The sequence below is a fragment of the Cyprinus carpio genome, chromosome B25, assembly GCF_018340385.1.
Source record: "Cyprinus carpio isolate SPL01 chromosome B25, ASM1834038v1, whole genome shotgun sequence".
NCBI lineage: Eukaryota > Metazoa > Chordata > Actinopteri > Cypriniformes > Cyprinidae > Cyprinus > Cyprinus carpio.
The window spans coordinates 20,798,653-20,822,951 of NC_056621.1; the positions used below are offsets into that span (position 1 = coordinate 20,798,653).

Consider the following 24,299-nt stretch of genomic DNA (forward strand, 5'->3'; position numbering starts at 1 on the left):
TAATAGAGGAAACTGTAGAGCATGTTATGAATATATGTAAGACATATGAAATAGAAAGGAGGATTCTTAAGGAAGAATTGCAATTGAATTTAATATAACCAGCTTATTAAATGGCGGTCCAAATTCAGGAAAAAACAAATGCATGCAGTCATGAGATTTATTAAGAATAGTGTGTTATATAAAAGGATATAGGAGGGATTGTTCTTTCTTTTCACACTCCATCACAGTAGGTGGCGGTATGCACCTTTGAAGTTGGTTCGCAACCCGCCATTAAATCAAAAAGAAGAAGAAGAACTACACTCCAGCCATTTCACATGAGAAGGGCGCCAAAGAGAGTTTGGCCATTTTTGTGTAAGAAAGACGAAGTGAAGGGAAGAGGACGCTGGTCTGACTATACATATCCGAAAGCTGCAGCACATTTTTAGCTTTATCCTCATTTCTTCACGATGGCACACACGCGCGAGGAAGCGCTGCAGACGACCTCAGACAGTGAGGAAGAGTTTACCTGTTCTTCAGAAGACGACGAAGATATGGAGGACGAAAGCTTTCATTTTAAGAAGCGATTTGATATAACAAAGGATACAGTTTGTAACGAGTAAGTCCTTTATTCTTGCTTACCGTAGTTACTATAAAAAGCCACAGTCATATAATGCTAGCTGTTTCAGGTCTTTTGTCTGACTGAAACACGTTTGTAATGTTATGAATAAAATGTGCTGTTCTGTGGAGTTTTACAGAACATGTAACTGTAAATGTTATATATTGCGATAAAATTATAATAATAATGTTTGAGACTATATCAATGGCCTATAGTTTTGGTTAAACCAAGGCTGTTTCACCCTGTAAAACCCAAATTTAGAAAGAAAAAAAAAAAAAAACTGAAAAAAGTATTTCACCATTTATATGTTGTTGTGGGATGCCTCTAATGCAGAAATAAATGAGTTTTAACATTTTTGTTTTTAGTGAAATGTAATATTACAACGTTGGACCTTTGGTGTAGCAGAATTTCACTGATTTTACTAACTGTCTGAACAAATCTAAAGAACACCTAAGGGTTCATTTGCAGGGTATACTGCTTAAGTAGCCACATAACAGCAGTATATATATATATCCATATACAGATAATCACAGAATAATAATAATCAGACAAGTCTTGTTTTTATGGATGATAATATTTATTCTAAAAATGTTCAATCAAAACTATTTACTGTTATTTACAATGTGTAGCTCTGTTCACAGCCATGTTCCATTCCCACAGTCTCATAATGATTTTATAAATGCTCCTTTATTTTGAAAACTGTACTCGTTGTTGTTAGATGTCAGAGCCTCGATCATATCTTCTTACACAAAGCTTCACAAGTACTCCAGTGGTGTATGATGGGAGACTGCATCATTAGTGATATCCTCATCAGAGAAATAATGTAGAGACAGATAAAATCCTTCTTTCAGACAGCTATACCTGTTACGGCGCATGCTCTGTGTTCTTGAATGGCCTGGTTTTGTTTGCATGATGTTCACACAATCATCAGATGGGCAGATATAAATGGGTGGTCATTTTCCCTTTCCAGTTCTCAGGCACCTTCATATTACTTTTTAACATTTGTATCAGAGTCCATCTCAAAGTCTTTGTTCCCATTTTGGATGCCATCCGATACAGTCTGAGCTTATTGTGCTCTACTTATCATGATAATAGCACGTATAACCCCCGCATTTCAGAACATTATCACCTGGCCCTCATGCATCAAGCACACATTTGAGCAAACAAGTTTAGCCCAAAAAAGAAAACAGAAGCAGTTAAGTATATTGTAAAATTTAGTTTTAAATATTGACAGATAATTTCAGATTCTCAAAGACATTTAGTTTTTAATTCAACTTGAACTGAACGTTTGCAGTAATCATTTAATTTGGAATAAAACTCAAAATGGTAAAAAATAAGACATTAAAAATCAATATTTTGTCACTGACAAAAATCATCAAAAAGTATGTAGCTAAAAATAAGAAGTACAATTAATTCATGTAATGTAAGGGGCACGGGCAAATTTTGCTTCCACTCTAGCCAAATGTTGTAAAATTACAACATTGACATAACAAGCTCAAAATCTAAGGCATTATTCTTACTTGCATGTTGATTTATCCAGTCAAAAAAAAAAAAAATATATATTGGTAAGGTTCTTTAAAGCAAGTGTGCAGGTTAAGTTTATGGACAGGTAAACAGACCTATTTACTAAATATACCACCCAACAACATCACAGGACTGAACAATAGGACCTACTATTTGTGTAAATGTTATCTTAAAGGCTAAAAAAAAAAAACAAGTATAGGTTTATTTTAGTGGAGCTGGGTTAATGTCATATACTGCATCAAATCTTAACTGAAAACATTTACACACAATCAGATATTTGCAAACATAGATTGGTATACATATGTATGTCGATGTCCCATCAGTCCATAGGCCTATAATTGCCCATCACTTATGCATGCACTGGTATGCTACCTTTGACAATCTAAGATAACAAATGTTTTTTATTTTTATTTTTTTGTTCTTTTTTTTTGTTTTAGGAATGTGGCGCCTTCAGGTTCATATCGCACAAGGGCGGCAAGCAAGCGTCGTTCAGTTTTCAGCACTGAAGACAATCTTAGCCAGTAAGTGTGCTTTATTTATTTAACTGTTAATTAAATTTTGTTTACACACTTTTTAAATAACATACAAATTATACATATTTAAGTTGGCTTGAGAAAGCCAACTTACTGATCTACTATTTAATCTTATTATGTTGGCTTGGCAAAGGGAGGAGTCGTATTACTCCTCTCCTTTAGTTTCACTTTTAAATCGGTTAAAAATACAAATAAATACACAAATTTCATTCACACTGACAAGCTAAACCAACATATCTCTTTATTACCGGGTCAGGGCTCATTAAGAATTAATGTCTGGCCAGAGAACAGTGTGAAAGACGAGAGAACTGTCACCGCACAAACAGTGAGTGCAGTCCATACGTGCTCACAACAACAGCATTTGTACTTGTTTTAGAGCCTTTTAAAATAAAATATTCTAGCGATTGCATACAATCCACCCATTAGAACACAACAAGAGCTAGATTCAGGTGTTTGTGAGCTGTTTTAGTGTGAAACTATAAGCCTTGCGTCAGGTATCGGAGATCGCGAGACTGCAGCATCCTCATTAAACTTCTGTATTTGCATGTCTTGAAGCCTTGTGGATGCAAACACTCCAGCAAATTTATTATAAGAATACAATTATAAAAACATATCAAAGAGCTAAGTTGAGTGCATGTGAGCTTTATGTTTCACTGACATCCGCCTCTCGTCACGCCGACTTCTCAACACTCGAACAGACAAAAAGCTACTTACAGAAACAACATAATTTACATATCTTTTACAGCCTTCTACATGAAAATGCTTCAGCGAATCGACACAATACACTTAGAAGAACATAGTATAGGTAAAATTAGTGCTTATGAGATTTTTTTTTTTGTGTAACTGCAGAGCAACGTGTCGCAGCTCGGACACTCGCTCTCCAGACCACATTCTTCCTCTCCTTCTCTCAATAAGAAAGACTTCTCTTGGACAAACACAGACAAGATTACTTCAAAATATATGATAGCTTGGTGGATATAATCAAAAACATTTGTTTATGTCTCACGTGAACATAAACTGTTGAGAAATAAAGCGGAGGTGGATGGATGTGAACATTAAAGTGAATGCATTTACCAGCTGCTTTCTGTCTTCATTGTTAATCCATAAAAAAAAAAACAGAAAATCTTTTGTTTGTCTTGGCTTCTTTTATTTATGTATTTATTTATCTATTGCTGTAACATGAATCAATATTTAATGAAAACTGTGCAGTGTTATTTTAGGATTCTTCCATTTCTGTATCTAAACATCTACAAACCTAAAACCTGTTCTATTATACTGTTGTTTGCAAATGGTTTATCTTGCAATTTAACTGATATCTGCTTTATCATAATTAGGGATATGCCGGTATCAAATTTTCATGTTGCGATTAATTGCTAATGAAATACGGTATACGGTATTATCACGATATTGAAATTTTGTTTTAAAAAAGTAATACAGTATAATACAGTAATACATAATACTGTATAACAGGTTAAATAACTTTTTTATAACAAAAAGAACTGAACATTTAAATATACATTTTCTGTATTGCTTTATTGTAAAGTTAAAAGTTTTACACAGATTAAAGTGCAAAAGAACTATAGAGACCCATAGGTATCACTTTACAATAAGACCTCATTAGTTAACCTTAGATAATTCATTAACATTTACAATGAGCAATAGCTACATTTGCTACAGAAGTTATTAATCTTTGTTAAAAAAAAAAAATACAAGTATTAGTTCATGTTAGCTCATTAAATATAAGATTTAAAGTGTGACTGAACAATAATCAAAACATTTTCAAACAATATTTAGGGGATGTTGTAGTCCAGATTAAAATGTAAAAAAAGTTTGAAAATAAATAGCTTATTAAGTCTAAATATTTAAGTGTTTGGTGCTGTGATGAACATTATAGCAAATACACAAATCTGAATGGTTGTTTAAATAATTTAAACACGTTTCAGAAACAAAGTAGTGCAGCTGCTTTGTTTACAGGGTTTCCGAGGTAACCGCTGAATTTCTGCAGTTTAGCGCCATCTGCTGTCAGAGAGGGAAAGTGCGCTTTCATCCAGAACGTCTCATGTGTTCTGCCATGTGCTTCTCATCCGCGCTTGTTTACATCAGAGTGAGCACGTGTCTTCCACACAGCATACAGTGCTGTTGTGCATTTTGACCAGTTGATGGGAAAAACATATTCTTAAAATGCATTCAAAATTCAGAAAAAAATTGAATATATTATAATTCATGGTATTTAGAAGTGCCCACGATAACAATATTGTGCATATTCATTACCGTGAAATATCGCATTACCGAATACCGGCACATGTCTAATCATAATATACTTTTTTATTAGAATAGACAATTACAGCGGTCTATAACAAATGCTACCAGGGTTTGTACAAGCTTCTTAAAAATCTTGAAGTACTTTTACTTTTTGAAATGTAAATCCTAAAAAACCCTTGGAAACAGCCATATTTATGAAAAGGTGCTTGACCTATTGAAAAACAATATGAATGAAATTAGTTTAATTTTGTAAATCCTAAAAAACCCTTGAAAAAACAACCATATTTCCACAATCATATTTTGCGCATGTTTTGCGCAGCTTGTCAATGAACAATGGCTCTGTGTAGTAAATGCTGCTCCATGTGAAAGCGCACACGTGATGGAGATTTACCGCTGATTACAGAACCGACTTTATTGACAAGATGCGCATTAAATATCGCATCTGATTTATCGTGCAGCCCTACTTGTGACTGTCCCATAGACTGCCAAGTAAATTACACTGTCAGGGTTTAGGAAAGTATGAAAAGCATCGTCAGAATAGTCCATCTGCCATCAGTGGTTCAACAGTAACATTATAAAGCGACAACAATACTTTTTTTTACGTGAATAAAAAAAATAATGACTTTATTCAACAATTTGTCTCCTCTGTGTCTCACTGTAGCAAGGGTTACTCCACCCCAAAATTAATGTTTTGTGATTAATCTCTTTTGTGTAATTAAAGGGGTTAGGATACGTTTTCTACGTGTATTTACATTTTGAGTTGAAAGAAAACAGTGCATCCTTGTCACGTGGCTGACAAAGAAGAGCGTAAGCTGCCTATGTTCAGCTCATATTCTCCAAAATGGTGCTACGCTGATTGGAGAGACACAGAGGAGACAAATTGTTGAATAAAGTTATTTTTGTTTTATTTGCATACAAAAGGTGTTCTCATCACTTCATAACCGCATGGTAGAACCACTGATGGCAGATGGACTATTCTGATGATGCTTTTCATACTTTTCTGGACCTTGACAGTGTAATTTACTTGGTAGTCTATGGGACAGTCACAAGCCTCCCGGTTTCCATCCAAAATATCTTAAATTGTGTTCGAAGACGAACAAATCTTTTATGGGTTTGGAATGACACCGGGGTAAGTGATTAATGACAACATTTTTATTTTGGGGTGGAGTGTCCCTTTAATAACTACTATTAATTTAGTGTTTAATCATTTATTTTTTTATATATAATTGTCCATGACTGGCTGGAAGAAAAAAAAAACTCCTTATATGCAGGTGTGCTGAATTATTAGACTGATAAATATACTGATAAAATGAGTCAAAAAAGAAGTTTAACTCAGACTGAAAAGTCCAAAATTATTAAATCCCCATGAAAAATATTCTAAACCAGGGTAGCCCAAACTCAGTCCTGGAGGGCCGGTGTCCTGCAGAGTTTAGATTCAACCACAATTAGACACACCTGACCCAGCTAATCAAGCTCTTACTAAGCATACTAGAAACCTCCAGGCAGGTGTGTTGAGGCAGGCTGGAGCTAAACTCTGCTGGACATTGGCCCTCCAGGACCGAGTTTGGGCACCCCGTTCTAAACTAATGCAATACAGAAACGACATCCAAGTCCTCTGGCTCTTTTGCCCTAAGCCTGCACAGGTTGGCTTTGCCAAGCCAACATCAAAGTTTGTGTTCATACTTTAGCGTCTAGTTATTATTACATTTTCTTCTGAGACTCAAATTTCCAAACCTATCTCCTCCTAGGGCTTTAAAGCGACAAGCCCCCAACTCTGCAGAGACCTGGGCCCTGATGTCTAGTTTGTTGCCATATCTTTTCAGACTGATCAGACTTATTATTATTATTATTATTATTATTTTTAATATAATTAACTATTAAATATGAAATTTTCTATAGACTTACATTGGCTCTACAGGAGCAATTACCTCTACTGGAGGGATGAGTCGTATTACTCCTCGCTTGGTTTCACTTTTAAAATAGTTAAAAATACAAATAAATACATTTCATTCACACTGACAAGCTAAACCAACATATTTGTTTATTAATAATAATAATAATAAAAATATCCAGCCAACTATGGTGACCCATACTCAGAATTCGTGCTCTGCATTTAACCCATCCAAAGTGCACACACACAGCAGTGAACACACACACTGTGAACACACACCTGGAGCAGTGGGCAGCCATTTATGCTGCAGCGTCCGGGGAGCAGTTGGGGGTTCGGTGCCTTGCTCAAGGGCACCTCAGTCGTGGTATTGCAGGCCAGATACTCGAACCCACAACCTTAGGGTTAGGAGTCAAACTCTCTAACCACTAGGCCACAACTTCTCCACTGGGTCAGAGCTCATTAATAATGACTGTCTGGCCAGAGAACCGTGTGAAAGATGAGAGAACTGTCACCACTGTCTTCAGCGAGAGCACTACGTACATTCTCACAAAACTACAACATTTGCACGTGTTTTAAAGTCTTTTAAATTAAATTATTCCAATAAAAAATGCATATAAATGTATTATATTTTCATAGACTTTAATAAAGCCCAATATTAAGTATGCAAAAACTAATCTCCTAAATATCGATAGACCATTACTTTTTAATCTTAATTTTAATGGTATTGATGATATATTTCTCAAGTTATCATACATAACTGAATGTATGTCCAAGGGACGATATTATCTATTTTCATATTGTGCATATAATAGTACTCACATAAGGACTCACAATTTACTTGAAAGAGACACGTCCCTTGTGTAACTGCATCATCTACACAAACCATTGTGCTCGGCCCCCTCATGGTCGCCTTGAGTTAAACCAAATCGTTTCAGTTACCTTCTGTGTCATTGCCCACAACACTTCAGTGACAGGACTTTGAAATACCAAACAGGGAAAAAATAAAAGGCATGACTTATTTTGTATCCAGCTAGCCAACTCCAAAGCTGTTATCATAGCCTAGCCTTTTATTACAATAGAAAATAGGAAGGGTCCATAGAAAAAAAAATACTGTTGTATGTTTTTTTTTTTTTTTTGCAGCGGGGCAGTTCAAAAACGCTGGACACACAAGTACTCTGGCTCTTTTGGCCCAAGGCTGCGCTGGCTGTGCCAAGCCAACATCAAAGTTCGTGTTCAAACTTTAGCTTCTAGTTAAGTTGGCTTGAGAAAGACCTGATCTACTATATAGACTTATTATAATTATTATTATCCTGAGTCAGAATTTAAACACTATCTCCTCCTAGAGTTTTAACGCTATAACCACCAAACTCAGCCCAGACCTTCAGACTGGTCTGACTCGGTATGTTAAAGGGGTCATATGATACAATATAAAGTTTTCCTTTTTCTTTAGAGTGTTAAAAGCTCTTGGTGCATAAAGAAGATCTGTAAAGTTGCAAAGACTAAAGTCTCAAACCCAAAGAGATATTCTTTATAAAGGTTAAGAATCAACCACAACCCCCTTAAAACGGTTAGTTCTAACACGCCCCCGCATGTCTACATCATGATGTGGGGAAGATTTGCATAACAGTGTCCAAATGTTCAAGCAAAGAAAGAAGGCATAACTTTGATTCTTGCTGTTGCCGCCCGCGCCATGTTGTGGAGACGTTTCGTTGTGAAAGCAAAAATACTTTGTTTGGCCTTCCAAAAGAGGACACAACTAGAAATCAGTGGCCAAGTTGTATTTACAACACTGTTCCAGAACCGTTCAACACAAATATTTAGTGTACAACACATTTAATGGAGGACTTGTTTCTGATCCTGGGAGAGAAGATTACAATGCCGGCTGTTCTGACTCACAGTCTGTAAGTACGTTTACATATGTAAAGGATTTGCCACTGATGATTTAAACGCGAGTTTTGAGCAGTGTAGAGCAGCGGTTCTCAATTCCAGTCCTCGTGCCCCCCTGCTCTGCACATTTTGTTTGTCTCTTATCGCTTCAGACGTTTGTTCTATTTGAACGTAAGTGTCCTGTAAAGTGGACATCACACGATATTCCACCATGATTCCAGTTTGAAGCGACTGTATATGTTCCATCCAAAGTGCATTGAAGTGTGAGAGATGTGAATTTAAATTGTATTTATTTACAGAGGTATATGATGTCACACTTGTCCGTGTGTGAAGACATTGCGCAGCACAAATCTGTGAATAAATGTTCGGAAGTAAGGTGAACTTCAAAAGATTTCCCCTGCTCGGGGAGCAATAAACACTGTGTAGGGACCATGTCAATGGGAACTCAGTTCATGCACGGTGCTCACTTCTGGGCATAGAGGAGAAACAATAATCTACAGTATGTGGAAAATGTTTTTTGAAACTTAATTCGCATAAACACATTTAATTACTCCAAATACACAAAATAATGTTCTTTTTAGTAGGGTTGCCCCCGACTAAAGATATTCCTAGTCGACTAACACCTCTGCATTTTAGCGATTAGTCGAATAATCGTTCATTTATGATATTAATATAAAAACTTGCGTATATACAAGGAAAGGTATAGTCCAAGTTGAAGTTTAACACTTCTATATGACAGAAAATGCTAAAGCATAATATTAGCGCGTTCAAAATGAAAATGAAGCGCTTAAAACAGATTAGTAAAGCGTTTAAAGTATACAGCGCTTACGGACACAAAAATCAGTGGCCGGAACGTTATAGGCTAATTATAACATAAAAACAGCAATCAGACTGCCTGTGCATTTTAATAATTTATTATCAAAAATACAAACTGTAACAGTTACATGTCCAAAAAAAAAAAAAAAAAAAAAAAAAAACAGTTTTGAATAAAATAAACTAAAATTTGTTCTTTAAAATACATTAAATAAACGTATTAGTAACTTAGGCCAAGTACAAAACAAGGCAAAAAACAAATACATACTGTAGCATAAACGCTGTTTGGTATAAAAATAGTAAAAATTAATATAATTTTTATATTGTTCAAAAGGAAAATTAACAAAAACGAACAATTTAATAAATGCACATGGCACATCGCACAACGCCAAAACTTAGAATAAAAAAGAAGGCGGCAAACAAATCAACAGCCTAAGTATTTGATTAAATTGTTTAGAACAACTATATTTAAGACAAAATGTGGAACAAATCATTTAAAGAACACTAATACAAATAATATCAGAGCAAAGCCGCAAACTGCCATTAAGACGACGGATGAGTCTTGACCTGAAACAACAAATTGCAAACATCAGACTAATTTTTCATACAGAAGAAAAAGCAACTTCTGCATTATATAAAAACGAATAAATAAAAATATGTATTTATTTATTTGTATAGCCTACCCGTTATAAAAATACCCGTTTTTTTTTTTTATATAGCCTAACAGATAGCAAACAGAAACACTATACAAAAAAGGAAATTAAGCATTCTTACCTAAGCTTTCAATTCGATTTTATTTTTTTCATATTATGTGAGAGGAACACCAGCTTGTCCACATTGTTGGGAAGAAGGGAGCTTCTCGACTTGTTCACAATGAAGCCGACCTTTGAAAAGATGCGCTCTGAAGTGCACTTTGGTATACCACGAGGCATGAGATCTCGTTGATCTCTCATTGCTTTGATGTCATGTCATACATGAATAAATGGTAAATGCAACCACTTGGAGAAATCAGACGTCAGCTTCTTATTCTCTATCACAATTGTGTATTTATTTAGTAACATATTTTATCTGTCATAAGTCTCGTCTCGAGAGTTTAGCTCCGCGTAGCATGTCATCAAAACATAATGTTTTTTGTTTGGGAGCTTTTATAAAAAAAGAAGTTATTATCATTCATTCTAAATGTGACGTATATAGGCTACTGTGGCTACAAATAAACAGAAACAGACTCGACTGAATAAGCAGGCTCATTTTCATAAGCGTTAAAAATAAAAAAATAAAATAGAAATACATTTATTTCTGTGTGATTAATTTTGAGTCCTGATAATTGAATCATTATGATCAATGTATCACTTATAGTAAAACATTGATGCTTTTGAATTTGAATATTTAACAAAGCATGCAAACAAAAGGCGGCTGTTATCATGTTCGTTTTGTGATCGCACATGTTCCAGTGACTTATTTCTCATTAGTTTTCTGATAACTTCTCTTTGTTGATGGGGTTGCATGACGTTGTTCCTGAGAGGCGTGTAAAGGGCGGGCTTTAGTGACGCGCAGCGGAGCTTCTGGCCCGACGGTGGAAACGCTGCGCTATTCTGGCCTCGTGCTACTGGCCCGAGGCTATTAGCCCCGCCGGCCCGTTTTAAGCCCTGGCTCGCACTGGCCCGACAGTGGAAATGCGGCTACTGACTGGGCAGCCCCTGATTGCGTAATTTTTTCACATGATTTTTTTTTGCGACTAACCACCTAATGAAAATGTATTTGACCAAGCCCTCTTCATATCGACTAACGTTTAGTCGACTATTTGGGGGCAGCCCTACTTTTTAGCAACATCATATTAAAAAAAAAAGGTTTTTAAAAAAAAAAAAAAAAAACGTTTTAAAGATATATTATATATATATATATATATATATATATATATATATATATATATATATATATATATATATATATATATTTGGGCTAGTTAAATTAACTTTTGGGCTACCAAAATCTGAAGAGTACCTTCCTGAAGGGTTACCATGGGATTTTTAAATTTTGCAAGCTCTGCAATTGCATCTACTTTCTACTCATTGCATCTGCTTTCGGAAGGCCAAATAAAGTGCTTTTGCTATCGCACATAAACGCATAGCGTCTTCCTGACATGGCTGCATCATCACTACTGCGGTTCCTGAAACCACGCCAGTGCTCGACAATAAGGACTGCCCGAAGGCCCAGGGCTGTGACATTTTATCATTTGCATGTTTTTAAGACTTGTTAATTTAAAAATCCAAGCGACTAAAAAGCATTCGGCTGCAAAAGACACCTTCTTTCAATACTCACACAGAACACCTCGCACAGACAGCCACTATGGATGGGCGATATGGGCTTAAAAATGTATCACGATAATTTCTGATATTTATTGCGATAACTATATCAAGGACTATAACTTAGGGAATCCTGCCTTTTTTTTTTTTTTTTTTTTTTTAGAGAGAAAAGCATCTTTCTTATTTTTACACACAATAGTGTTGTGAGCAGTACAGACGACTGTTTAATTCATACTGGAAGCCGGAGGGCGCCCTTGCGCAGAAACTACACATATGTATATGCATATTGTGAAAAAGTTCATTATTTTCCATAATGTAATGATAAAAATTAAACTTTCATATATTTTAGATTCATTGCACACCAACTGAAATATTTCAGGACTTTTATTGTTTTAATACTGATGATTTTGGCATACAGCTCATGAAAACCCAAAATTCCTATCTCAAAAAATTGGCATATTTCATCCGACCAATAAAAGAAAAGTGTTTTTAATACAAAAAAAGTCAACCTTCAAATAATTATGTTCAGTTATGCACTCAATACTTGGTCGGGAATCCTTTTGCAGAAATGACTGCTTCAATGCGGCGTGGCATGGAGGCAATCAGCCTGTGGCACTGCTGAGGTGTTATGGAGGCCCAGGATGCTTCGATAGCGGCCTTAAGCTCATCCAGAGTGTTGGGTCTTGCGTCTCTCAACTTTCTCTTCACAATATCCCACAGATTCTCTATGGGGTTCAGGTCCGGAGAGTTGGCAGGCCAATTGAGCACAGTAATACCATGGTCAGTAAACCATTTACCAGTGGTTTTGGCACTGTGAGTAGGTGCCAGGTCGTGCTGAAAAATGAAATCTTCATCTCCATAAAGCTTTTCAGCAGATGGAAGCATGAAGTGCTCCAAAATATCCTGATAGCTAGCTGCATTGACCCTGCCCTTGATAAAACACAGTGGACCAACACCAGCAGCTGACATGGCACCCCAGACCATCACTGACTGTGGGTACTTGACACTGGACTTCAGGCATTTTGGCATTTCCTTCTCCCCAGTCTTCCTCCAGACTCTGGCACCTTATGATTTTCCGAATGACATGCAAAATTTGCTTTCATCCGAAAACAGTACTTTGGACCACTGAGCAACAGTCCAGTGCTGCTTCTCTGTAGCCCAGGTCAGGCGCTTCTGCCGCTGTTTCTGGTTCAAAAGCACACGCCTGTGCACGGTGGCTCTGGATGTTTCTACTCCAGACTCAGTCCACTGCTTCCGCAGGTCCCCCAAGGTCTGGAATCGGTCCTTCTCCACAATCTTCCTCAGGGTCCGGTCACCTCTTCTCGTTGTGCAGCGTTTTTTTGCCACACTTTTTCCTTTCCACAGACTTCCCACTGAGGTGCCTTGATACAGCACTCTGGGAACAGCCTATTCGTTCAGAAATTTCTTTCTGTGTCTTACCCTCTCGCTTGAGGGTGTCAATGATGGCCTTCTGGACAGCAGTCAGGTCGGCAGTCTTACCCATGATTGCGGTTTTGAGTAATGAACCAGGCTGGGAGTTTTTAAAAGCCTCAGGAATCTTTTGCAGGTGTTTAGAGTTAATTAGTTGATTCAGATGATACGGTTAATAGCTCGTTTAGAGAACCTTTTCATGATATGCTAATTTTTTGAGATAGGAATTTTTGGTTTTCATGAGCTGTATGCCAAAATCATCAGTATTAAAACAATAAAAGACCTGAAATATTTCAGTTGGTGTGCAATGAATCTAAAATATATGAAAGTTTAATTTTTATCATTACATTATGGAAAATAATGAACTTTTTCACAATATGCTAATTTTTTGAGAAGGACCTGTAAATCAAACATTGATCTTTTTTTTTCAATTTGTGATTAAAATGCAGTGGTTGCCTCTAATTTCAAATTGCTTTGAAAAAAAAATCAAGGTGCAACACAGATTGAAGAATATGCAAATGTTATTTAATTATTTGTCAGTTTCTGTACCTGAACATCTACAAACAAACTAAAGCATCGTTTTTAATTTCTGTTTTTGTGCTATAGGCCTATATTTTAACTATTACTTGTAATTTATTCATTTGTTCTTATTTACTGGCTGTCACTTGTCTTTAATAATATTTAAACTGTGTTTATTTTTTGGCTAGTGATTTTTACTGTGGTATTGAAATTGAACTAGAGAAATGTAAAATTTAATTAGTATCTAAAATATTGGTGTCATATAAGCCTATTTATTAGAATACAAGATAACAAATCGAAAACAATGATAACAGCAAAATGTTTTTTTTTTTGTTTTTTTTTTTAATAAATTTTGGCAGGGCAAGTAAAAATTTGAACCACTGGCCCGACTGGGGCAGTAGAAAAAATCCTTAGCGCTGATCTCTGCATGCCTTTCTTTGCATGAGCATTTGGGCAGCATTACGCAAATATTTCCACATCGTGACTTAGACATGTGGGGGCGTGTTTGAATGAGACATTTTAGCCCGGTCTGGATTAGCCTTCTCTTTTAGATAAAATAAATCTTTTGAGTTTTGTAAATCGTATACATGCACAAATAGCTTCATAACACACTAAAGCAAAGGAAAAATAAAAATTGCATCATACGACCTCTTTAACAACTCCCTACTGAAAACAAACAAACAAACAACAACAAAAAAAAACAGCCTAAGTTGATTTGCTTTGGCTGGTCTCCCAAGCTGGTTTTAAAGTGGGATTGGCCACACTTTTTTTTTTTTTTTTTTTTTATCAGGCAGGCTGGTCTCAGCTGGTTTTTATTTTTTAATTTTTTATTTATTTATTTATTTTTTTTAAATACTGAATCAACTGGTTATAGCTGGATTAGCATAGAAAAATGCTAAGAACATGTTAGTAACTTGCTAATCATGCTAAAAACATGCTAACAAAATGCTAGTAACTTACTAATCATACTAACAGCATGCTACTAACATGCTAATCGCACTAGAAACATGCTAGTACCTTAGTAATGTTAACCCTTTCGCATGTAAGCTTAAAATATTCTGGCTGAGCTCCCAGCTTGAGTTTTCTTAGGCAACCGTTATTTCAGAATGTATCGCCTTATTGTTTCCATGGCGACGCGTCATGTTTGTCATGTGATACAACGCAGCCACAATAGATCTGTATGGCACATGGATGGCTTTTATTTCGTTTTTCCTGTTTTCAAAATATTCACAAACATGCTCACTATATTATGAAATATGTGATATTCCGATTCTGAAATATGTGTAAGTAAATCTATTTGGTAGTTTAAACACTTATATCGACCGTGTTAGTTGATCTATACCGGGTGATGGGCGCCGCCATGTTAGTTCGCACTGAATTCGAGCTGTGGGATTTACAACCCTCTTGCCGAAACACGTTAAAGTAGGTCTCCGGTAAACTGGGAGAAGAGCAGAGTAATCTTTATAGTTACCTACACAATCTGTATATGATATCAATAAAACATGTTGTCAGATTATATTTGTAAGGATCATTATTGCCGTTTCCATAGACATCAGCGTGTATTTTACAAACTGTAAATGTATGGTTTTAATATTACTTGTGTATTTAAATGTCTGAAACATAAACTAAGCATTATATGGTTGAAAACACTGAATATTTGTAATAATATGACAAGCGCTCAGTGCGTCAGATCTGGCTCTGCGCCAGCCAAAGCGCGAAAGCAGATTTAAATTCAGCAGTTGATGACGTGACGCACTGAAAGTTCTAATCACACCGGTGCGATCATACGCTTCAGGGACCAGCCAAGACTGATCACACCGGTGTGATCGTACGCGTTAAAGGGTTAAAAAAGATTAACTATGCTAGTAACATGCTAATCATGCTAGAATCATGCTAGCAACATTATAGTAACTTGCTAATCAATGCTAATTACATGATAGTAACTTATTAATCATGTTAGAAACATGTTAGTATCTTGTTAAGCATGTTAGAAAAAATGCTAACAAAATGCTAGTAACTTGTTAATCATGTTAGAAACATGCTAACAACTTGTTAAACATGCTAGAGACATGAAAACATCATGCTATTAACATGCTAATCATGTTAGAATCATGCTAGCAACATGCAAATCATGCCAGCAGCATGCTATTGACTTGCTAATCATGTTAACAACGTGCTAGTGACTTGCTTATGTTTACAACGTTAGCAACTTGACAAACATAATAGAAACATGCTGCTAATGATAGAGTCCTGCTAATAACATGGCAGTCATGCTAGAACCATGTTAACAACATGCAGTTAACTTGTTAATCATGTAAACAACATGTTTATAACTTGTTAATTATGTTAACAGTATGCTAATTATGCTAGTAACATGTTAATCATGTTAACAACATGCTAGTAACATGCTAATCATACTAGAATCATGTTAGCAACATGTAAGTAGCTTGCTAATAATGCTAACACCATGCTAGTAACATGCCAATCATGTTAACAACATGCTAGTAACATGCTTATGATAGAAACATGCTAGTAAGTTAATCATGGTAACAAAATGCTAACATCATGTTAGTAGCATGCTAATCATGCAAACAACATTTTAGTAACTTGTTAATAATGCTGACAACATGCTAGTAATGTGCTAATCCTACTAGAAACATGTTAGTAAAACATGTTAATCAGGATAGCAACATGCCAGTCAAGCTAGAAACAGCCTAGTAACCACCCCAGGTACCCTAGCAATGTGTTTTATACCTATTTTTTTTTTTTTTTTTTTCTAATAGACTGTATTGCCTTGAAAACATTCAAACTTTAACCTTTAAAACTTTAACTTTTAAACTACTTCAAACTGAACTTTACTTATCTAGTTCTTCTTCTTCTTCTGAGCCAAAATTTAAACACTATCTCCTTCTAGAGCTTTCAAGCTAGAACCATGTCTTGACTTGTCTGACTCAGGTTTTTTTTTTATATATATATATCTTCTCAGACCAATCCGACTTATTGTTTTCATAAACCAGACTATCAAAGCCACCTAAAATCTCATAAGCCCCTTTCACACTGCACGTCGGACCCCGAAAATTGCCGGAACATTGTCAGGTCGCCTTCTGTGTGAAAGCAAACATGTCCCGGGATTGATTCCGGGATTGGTCCCGGGTCGGGGACCTAGTAACATTGCCGGGTTCAGTCCCGGAACGAGCGCTGTGTGAACAAAAGCCAGATCTAATGCCGCAAAGGGTGTGTCATAGTGATGATGCGTGTTATCGCGTGACACTTTTAGCGAGTGTTTTGAATGAAGATCAACGTTTGCGATGAAACAAATATGTGCAAACTGTAACAAAGCAGAGATCAGTTAGTTCCTCACTTTCCGTGCTGAAGCTGAGATCGTTCACCAGCATCAGTGAAAGTTAACGTGCCTGGTGTTTTTGACTCGTACATTACACGTCACACCCTGATATCACATGTCTTTACGGGACCTTTACGGATTGTGTGTGAATGTGCGCACATTCCGGGTAATCACTGGCAGTGTGAAAGTGCAAAATCTAGCGACCCGGGAACAATTGCTGGAACACATTACCCATGTATTTTCCGGAATCGCAGTGTTAAAGGGGCTATACACTTTCATTGAGGGTGTGAAAACTTTTATACAATGGGACTTATGGCGGTGTTAAACTGTCTACTGCAATAACAAAGCTTAAAAACTCCCTACTGAAAAAAAAAAAAAAAAAAAAAGCCTAAGCTGATCGGCTGCTTTGGCTGGTCTCCCAGGCTGGTTTTAAAGTGGTTTTGGCAACTTTTTAGCTGGTCAAGCTGGTCTTATTTGGTCAAGCTGTGAGACATGCTGAAAGACCAACCAAGATTAACCCAGATATTTTCAACTTGAACCAGCTGAGACTAGGCAACCAGCCTAAGCTGGTTTTAGATGGGGTTTTACTGAATCAACTGGTTTTAGCTGGTTTAAACTGGTTGAGCATAGAAACATGCTAGTAGCTTGCTAGTAACTTGCTAATCATGCTAGAAACATGCTGGCAGCATGTTAGTTACATGCTAATAGCTTGCTAATCATGTTAGGAACATGCTTGCATCATGCTAGTAACATGCTAATTAAGCTAGAAACATGTTAGCAACATACTAGTAACATGTTAATCATGTTACCACCATGTTAGTAACTTGCTAATCATGTTTACAACATGCTAGTAACTTGTTAATCATGCTAAAAACATGTAAGCAGCATGCTAGTAACATGTTAATAGCTTGCTAATCATGCTAGCAACATGCTAATAGCTTGCTAATTATGTTAGAAACATGTTAGCAACATACTAGTAACATGTTAATCATGTTAGCAACATGTGAGTAACTTGCTAATCATGTTTACAACATGCTAGTAACTTGTTAATCATGCTAAAAACATGTTAGCAGCATGCTAGTAACATGTTAATAGCTTGCTAATCATGCTAGCAACATGCTAATAGCTTGCTAATTATGCTAGAAACATGTTAGCAACATACTAGTAACATGTTAATCATGTAAACAACATGTTAGTAACTTGTTAATCATGTTAAAACATGCTAGTAACATGCTAAAAATGAGCTTATCATGCTAGCAAAATGTTAATCATGTTAGAAACATGCTCGTCATGCTAGCAACATGTCAGCAACATATTAGTCATGCTAGAAGCAGCCTAGCAACCACCGCAGGTACCCTAGCAATGTTTAAAATTGTTTTTTTTCTGAACATTCGAACTTTAATCTCTAAAACTATTTTAACTTTAAACTACTTCAAACTGAAAACTTTTAGACTGCAAGCTTTTAAAACTACTTCAAACTTTCTAGGTAGGCTTTTTCAAGCCAACTTAAAGTTTGTCTACAGACTTTACTCATCTAGTAGTACATTGCTTCTTTTAATGAGTGGTTGATACAGTAGATTGATAATGCTGTTGAGATCCTGTTGTCAGCATGTTCACATTTGCTTGTTATTTTTGCAGATGTGAGAGTGACAGTGACCAGATGCCTGCTGCAAAGAGAGCCAGGACTCTTTCATGGAAAGCAATGACTGATGTTGACCAGGTTGTACAGACTCTGAGATTCCTGCCTGCTCGGGAACCTGGACCGCACTTGTCTGCTGCTGACTCGCGCTCTCCCATGAGTCTTTTCAAACTGTTTTTCACAGAGAGCGCCGTGACAAACCTGTGCCACAACACAAATGCTCAGGCTGCCAGGTCAATTGCAAAGGGCCGCAAGTACAAATGGACAGATGTCAGTGTTGATGAGCTGTACCGCTACATCGGACTCGTATTCTACATGGCTGCGGTGAAGATGAGCTCCATCGCTGACTACTGGCGGCAGGACAGTCTTTTCTCTCTGCCTTTTCCCGCCACAGTTATGCCAAGGGACAGATACCGCATCATTTCCTGGAATGTACACATGAGTCACCCAGACGCAGACAAGGAAAACGACAGAAAGAGGGGTACAGCCCAACATGACCGTCTGTTCAGGATCAAACCCCTCATGAACACTATTCGTCTCGCGTGCAAAGCCTTCTATCATCCTAGAAGAAATTTAGCTGTGAAGGAGAGATTGGTGGCATGCAGAGCAAATATAGGAATGACGGCGTACATGAAAGCCAAGCTGACAAAGTTCAAGTTTTTTGTCCTTTCAGACTCATCAAATGGATATACTGTGGACTTCTCTGTCTACACGGGCAAGAACAGCTTTCCTGCAGACCGTGGGCTTTCGTATGATGCTGTGATGTCTCTCCTGGACCGTAAACTTTTGGGCTCTGGGTACCATGTGTACATGGATGATTTCTACACGAGTCACAAGCTCTTGACAGACCTGTTTGCTCAGAAGTTTGGTGCTTGTGGGACGTACAGAGACCAGAGGAAGGACTTCCCGAAGACTGCAGCTAATTCGCTGAGCAGAAGCTCCGGCAGGGGATCCATCAGGTGGATTCGGGACGGGCCTCTCGTGTGTGTGAAGTGGATGGACACGCAAGTAGTGTCTGTTTGTTCCACCATCCATGCTGCCTATACAGGAGAGCGTGTGCAAAGGAAAATCAAAGCACAAGATACATGGAAGACGAAGTCTTTTCCGTGTCCTGCACCTGTGATTGCATACAACCAGCACATGGGGGGTGTTGATCTGTCCGATCAGCTGCTGCAATACTACACTGCACAGCACAAAACCATGAAGTGGTACAGAAAAATCTTCCTACACTTCTTGGACATTGCCGCCAACAATGCTTTCATATTGCACAAAGAGCTGCACGGCAACATGACTCACGATCAGTTCATGGAGGAGCTTATTGCAGAGCTCTGTGGCTTGTCACAGAAAGCAGCACCAAAACAGTTTAGCACAGACCACGTGCCAATTCCAGGAGCTGAGCTGACTTCAGACGTCAGAAGAATTGCTACTGTCGGTCGCCGGATCTGTGTGCATTGCAAAGCAGTGCTTGGAAAGAAGCAACAGACACCTTGGAAATGCAAGGCTTGTGATGTTCACTTGTGTCTTCAGTTGAACAGAAACTGTTTCCAGGAATGGCACAAAAGTCTGTGATTGCGTTAAAATTGGGTCTGCAAAAAATGCAATGAAAGATGTAAAACATTTAGAAAATTTTTGCAAACCTCAGGCAAATACATTTGTGTTCATTAACAAAATCTATGAAATGGAAGGCCAACATGTTCAGAAAGAGACAAATTAACAATTTAAAAAGACTTGAAGGAAAAAAAAAAAAAACGCTCAATATTTGGCCAGTTGTCTTTTGAAAACTTTTTTTTCTTTTCCTCTTATACAAATGTACAAAATATTTTTTGTTTACTTTTTAAAGCAGTAGGCTACATTATTAATACCCCAATAAAGTTTTATTGACACTGAATTATTAGTTTTGTTTTGTTTTTGTTTTTTTTGTTTTTTTTTCTGACATTGTGGAATGTTAATACCTAAAAGGTTGGACAAAATCACTTTGGTTTGAAGTGGGTTTGATTGTATTTATTGTGAATATATTAGTGTTATTATCGTTAATGAAGACTATGACGAAAAATGTTTGACAAGTATTTTATTTATTTTTTTCCATGACTAAGGCTGCGTTTACACTTGGCATTAACATGCGACCTGTATGTTGTCCACATACACATTGAAAACGCACTTCTGATCAGAATGTTATCAGATCAACGTGTCCTGGTCCAGAGGGTAGTCGAGGACGCATTGTGATCGGATCTCAGTGTAATGTAAACGCAATTTAGCCATCGTGTCTGCATTCGCAGGTGGACGTCACGCAAAACGCCGCGAACTGTCAGGAAAAAAAGGAGAAAACCTGTGTGGAGCGCTACTGAGATTGATACACTTATCTTTGATTTGTTAAAATGTCCCGTGACTGGAAATGCCTTTCAAAAGAAAACCCTCCACTTCAGGTTGACTTTGCACCAGGCCATTCAATCTCAGCAGACTTATTTAAATATTGCACGGGAAAGACTGTTTAGATCCGATCGGTTGTTAGGATTGTTAGTTGATGTTTTGTTGTGTAAATGCGCCGTGTTCTGATTGACTGATGATCCGATCTGCTTGATCAGATCACGGTGACCGTGTGTTAATGCCAAGTGTAAAAGCAACCTAAGACGAGACGATGACCATTAGGTCAATAAACGAGAACTACTAATATATCAACATGCAATTTCGTTGAAGAAACAAGACTAGACTAAAATGTGGGTGTGGGTGTGTGTATATATATATATATATATATATATATATATATATATATATATATATATATATATATATATATATATATATATATATATATATATATAAAACTCTTTACTTTCATCAAAAAAGTAGACAAAATGTTATTGCGGCCTGCTCTACACACCTGTGCTATGCAAGCTTTCATGAGGGCGGTTGCCAGACATCTAAAGTTTTAATCCCCAAATCAGAGCTTTGTTGTTACGTTGATACATTTTCTGCCCAAAGTTTTGCTTAATTTAAGCAATCTGGCAACCATTTGAACGCACTCACTCTTCATTGTGGAAGCGCCGCTGCTGATTACTTGAAAACACCGACAAACAAGCTGGAGTTTAGCGATTAAAATGAAAGCATCATTCAGCCGGTCTGTGTTCTGTCATGAGATCTCGACTATATTGTTTGCAATTGTGGTTGCTGAATAAATGGACTTACTCGACAGCTGTTGTTTTAATGGATAAATAGGCTATTGCAATTTGCAATTATAGTGGAATTTGAATTTTCACTGTTATAATAGTTTTTGTTTGTTTTGGCAGTTTTCATAATGTAGACAGATTGCATAAGACTTTGGTATTAAATATATAATATAAAGAGTATAATAAATCAGTACACTAGATGAGGTAAAATACACCATGAGTCCTCATTCTATATTGGTGAAAGTCCAATGCCTGAAATGCAAAAGTAAATTTCTGAAATGACAACAATCATTACGATTATAAATTTGAGCTAAAATTATTTTGATCAGTTTAACCATTATACAGCATGCTGAAAATTTGACTGAGTTGACTAAAATCTTACTAAAATGCTCATACATTTCATTGACTCAAACTTGACTAAACAAAAACAGGACAAGGTTGACTAAATACGGTAACTAAAATGCACATTTGAGTAAGACTAAAACTAAATTAAAAATGGCTGGAAAAATTAATACTTTGTACGGTTAATTAATCTAATTGCTAAAATGTCAAGTTTGCATTGACTAAAACAAGACTAAGATGTTGAGACTTTTACCCCCGGTTTCACAGACGAGGCTTAAGCCTAGTCTCAGACTAAAATGTAAGTTTGAGCTGTTTCAGCTAAAAGAGACTCGCACTGATTGATCTTAAAATGTATCAGTTCCTTTATTTTGTCACAAAATGCACACCAGTAATGTTTTTTCTAAGGTACGGGTAAAAAATAAAAAAATAAAATAAAATAATAATAATGTGTCCTAATTGAACTATGGCCTAATTCTAGTTTAGTCTAAGCCCTGTCTGTGAAACCAGGCCATAGTCGACTAAAACTTGACTAAAACTAAATTGGATAAGGTTGACTAAATATGATAAAAAACTAACGGACATTTAACTAAGACTGAAATTGAAAATAGTTGGCAAAATTTACACTAGTATTAGGGATGCACCAATAGGATTTTTTGGGGCCGATACCAATTTTGCCAAACACTTATTGGCCAAGTCCAGTACCGATATTTGTCACTTCCTCTCTTATTTGAAATTTTGGCATCAAAATAGATAGTATTTTGGTCATATTTTAAATCGGCAAAGTTCAAAAACACCTGCGTTAAATTATACTAGCAGTTTTATTGCTGCATCATCAAATAATTTCTAATGAACATGGATTGGATCCATTTAACATTCAGCAGGCCTAGAAATATAACAGAACAAAGATACATATGAAAATAAACAGTGCTTTTTAGGCACTTTTTAACAGTTTAAAGTTACAGAAATAAAGTAAACAAATGTTAAAACACTTCACTGTGTAAATTAAAAACAGTAATCCTTTATTGTAGCAGACTTTATTATGATTAATCGTCTTTGTTTTTGTATACATTTGAATATTTTGTGTAAGTTTAAATATGTATGAGATCTCCTTTACTAAGGGCAAGACTCTTATTTTGATGGGTTTTCTAGTCAACGGAGCTATATGGGTAATGAAAGCACAGTTCTTTGGATTTAAAGTTTGTCAGTTTATATAGCACCCCACCGAAAAGGCATGAGATCTGTATATATTTGTTTACTTTTGTTTGTGTTAGTTGTTTTGTGTAATTCGCTGTATGTTGATGATAATGCAACTGAGAGAGAGTTTAATGTGCACTTCTCGTGCTGTGTTTTCTTATGGTGATTGTTTTTTGGAGTGAAAAAGAACGCAATAAACTAAATAAAACATCAGTAAAGTTTTGGTCATCATTCAGATGAGGTCCGCTACACTTATGAAAGTTACTAAAGTTATTTAGTCAAGAATAGTGTGCGATCTTTTGTTATTTGATTAGCATTAAAGTTCAGACAGCAGTGCTAGGATTATGCAACACATTATACAGCTCAGTGCCTTCACGCAGTTAAATAATAAACCATCGGTTTGTTATATCGGACTTTTTCCTTATGTAGCCGATATGCAGATGGTTGTAAATTGAGGAAAAAACGGCCAATAAATATCGGCGGCCAATACATCGGTGCATTCCTAACTAGTATATATATATAAAACGTTAAGTTGTTTAAATAGGCTTACACTTAAACAATTTACTGTCCTTTCTGTGAAGACTTCTGACTATACACTTTTTTTTTTTTCTTTTTTTTTATCCAAAGTGATTTCAAAAGAGGTATAAAAACAATTTCAGCCTAAGATCAGGACAATATTTTAGGATTTACAAGATTGGTTTCAAATGGCCAAATTGTGGACAGAATTTTAGAGTGTGCTCCTGGCTTAAATTTCAATTTCAGGAGAGATGCACTCATTGGGCCTCATTTATTAAATGTTGCACAGAGACCATCCTAAATTTATTAATCTCTCAAATATGCATACATGTGATTCATGAAC

The 24,299-nt window shown here is 36.4% G+C and overlaps 1 protein-coding gene across 2 annotated transcripts; it reads left to right on the forward strand.

Moving 5' to 3' along the window:
- Positions 1–269: 269 nt before the first annotated feature.
- Positions 270–20,628, forward strand: LOC122142502 (piggyBac transposable element-derived protein 4-like). 2 transcript variants are annotated; one of them, XM_042753606.1, is made up of 3 exons: positions 277–595; positions 2,557–2,640; positions 18,740–20,628. In XM_042753606.1, exons 1-3 carry the CDS (start codon positions 447–449, stop codon positions 20,307–20,309), a joined length of 1,803 nt encoding a protein of 600 aa, XP_042609540.1. In that variant the 5' UTR covers positions 277–446; the 3' UTR covers positions 20,310–20,628. The 2 variants fall into 2 exon arrangements, with proteins under 2 accessions (XP_042609541.1, XP_042609540.1); XM_042753607.1 differs by lacking the exon at positions 2,557–2,640 and having other exon boundaries at positions 270–595.
- Positions 20,629–24,299: the final 3,671 nt, after the last annotated feature.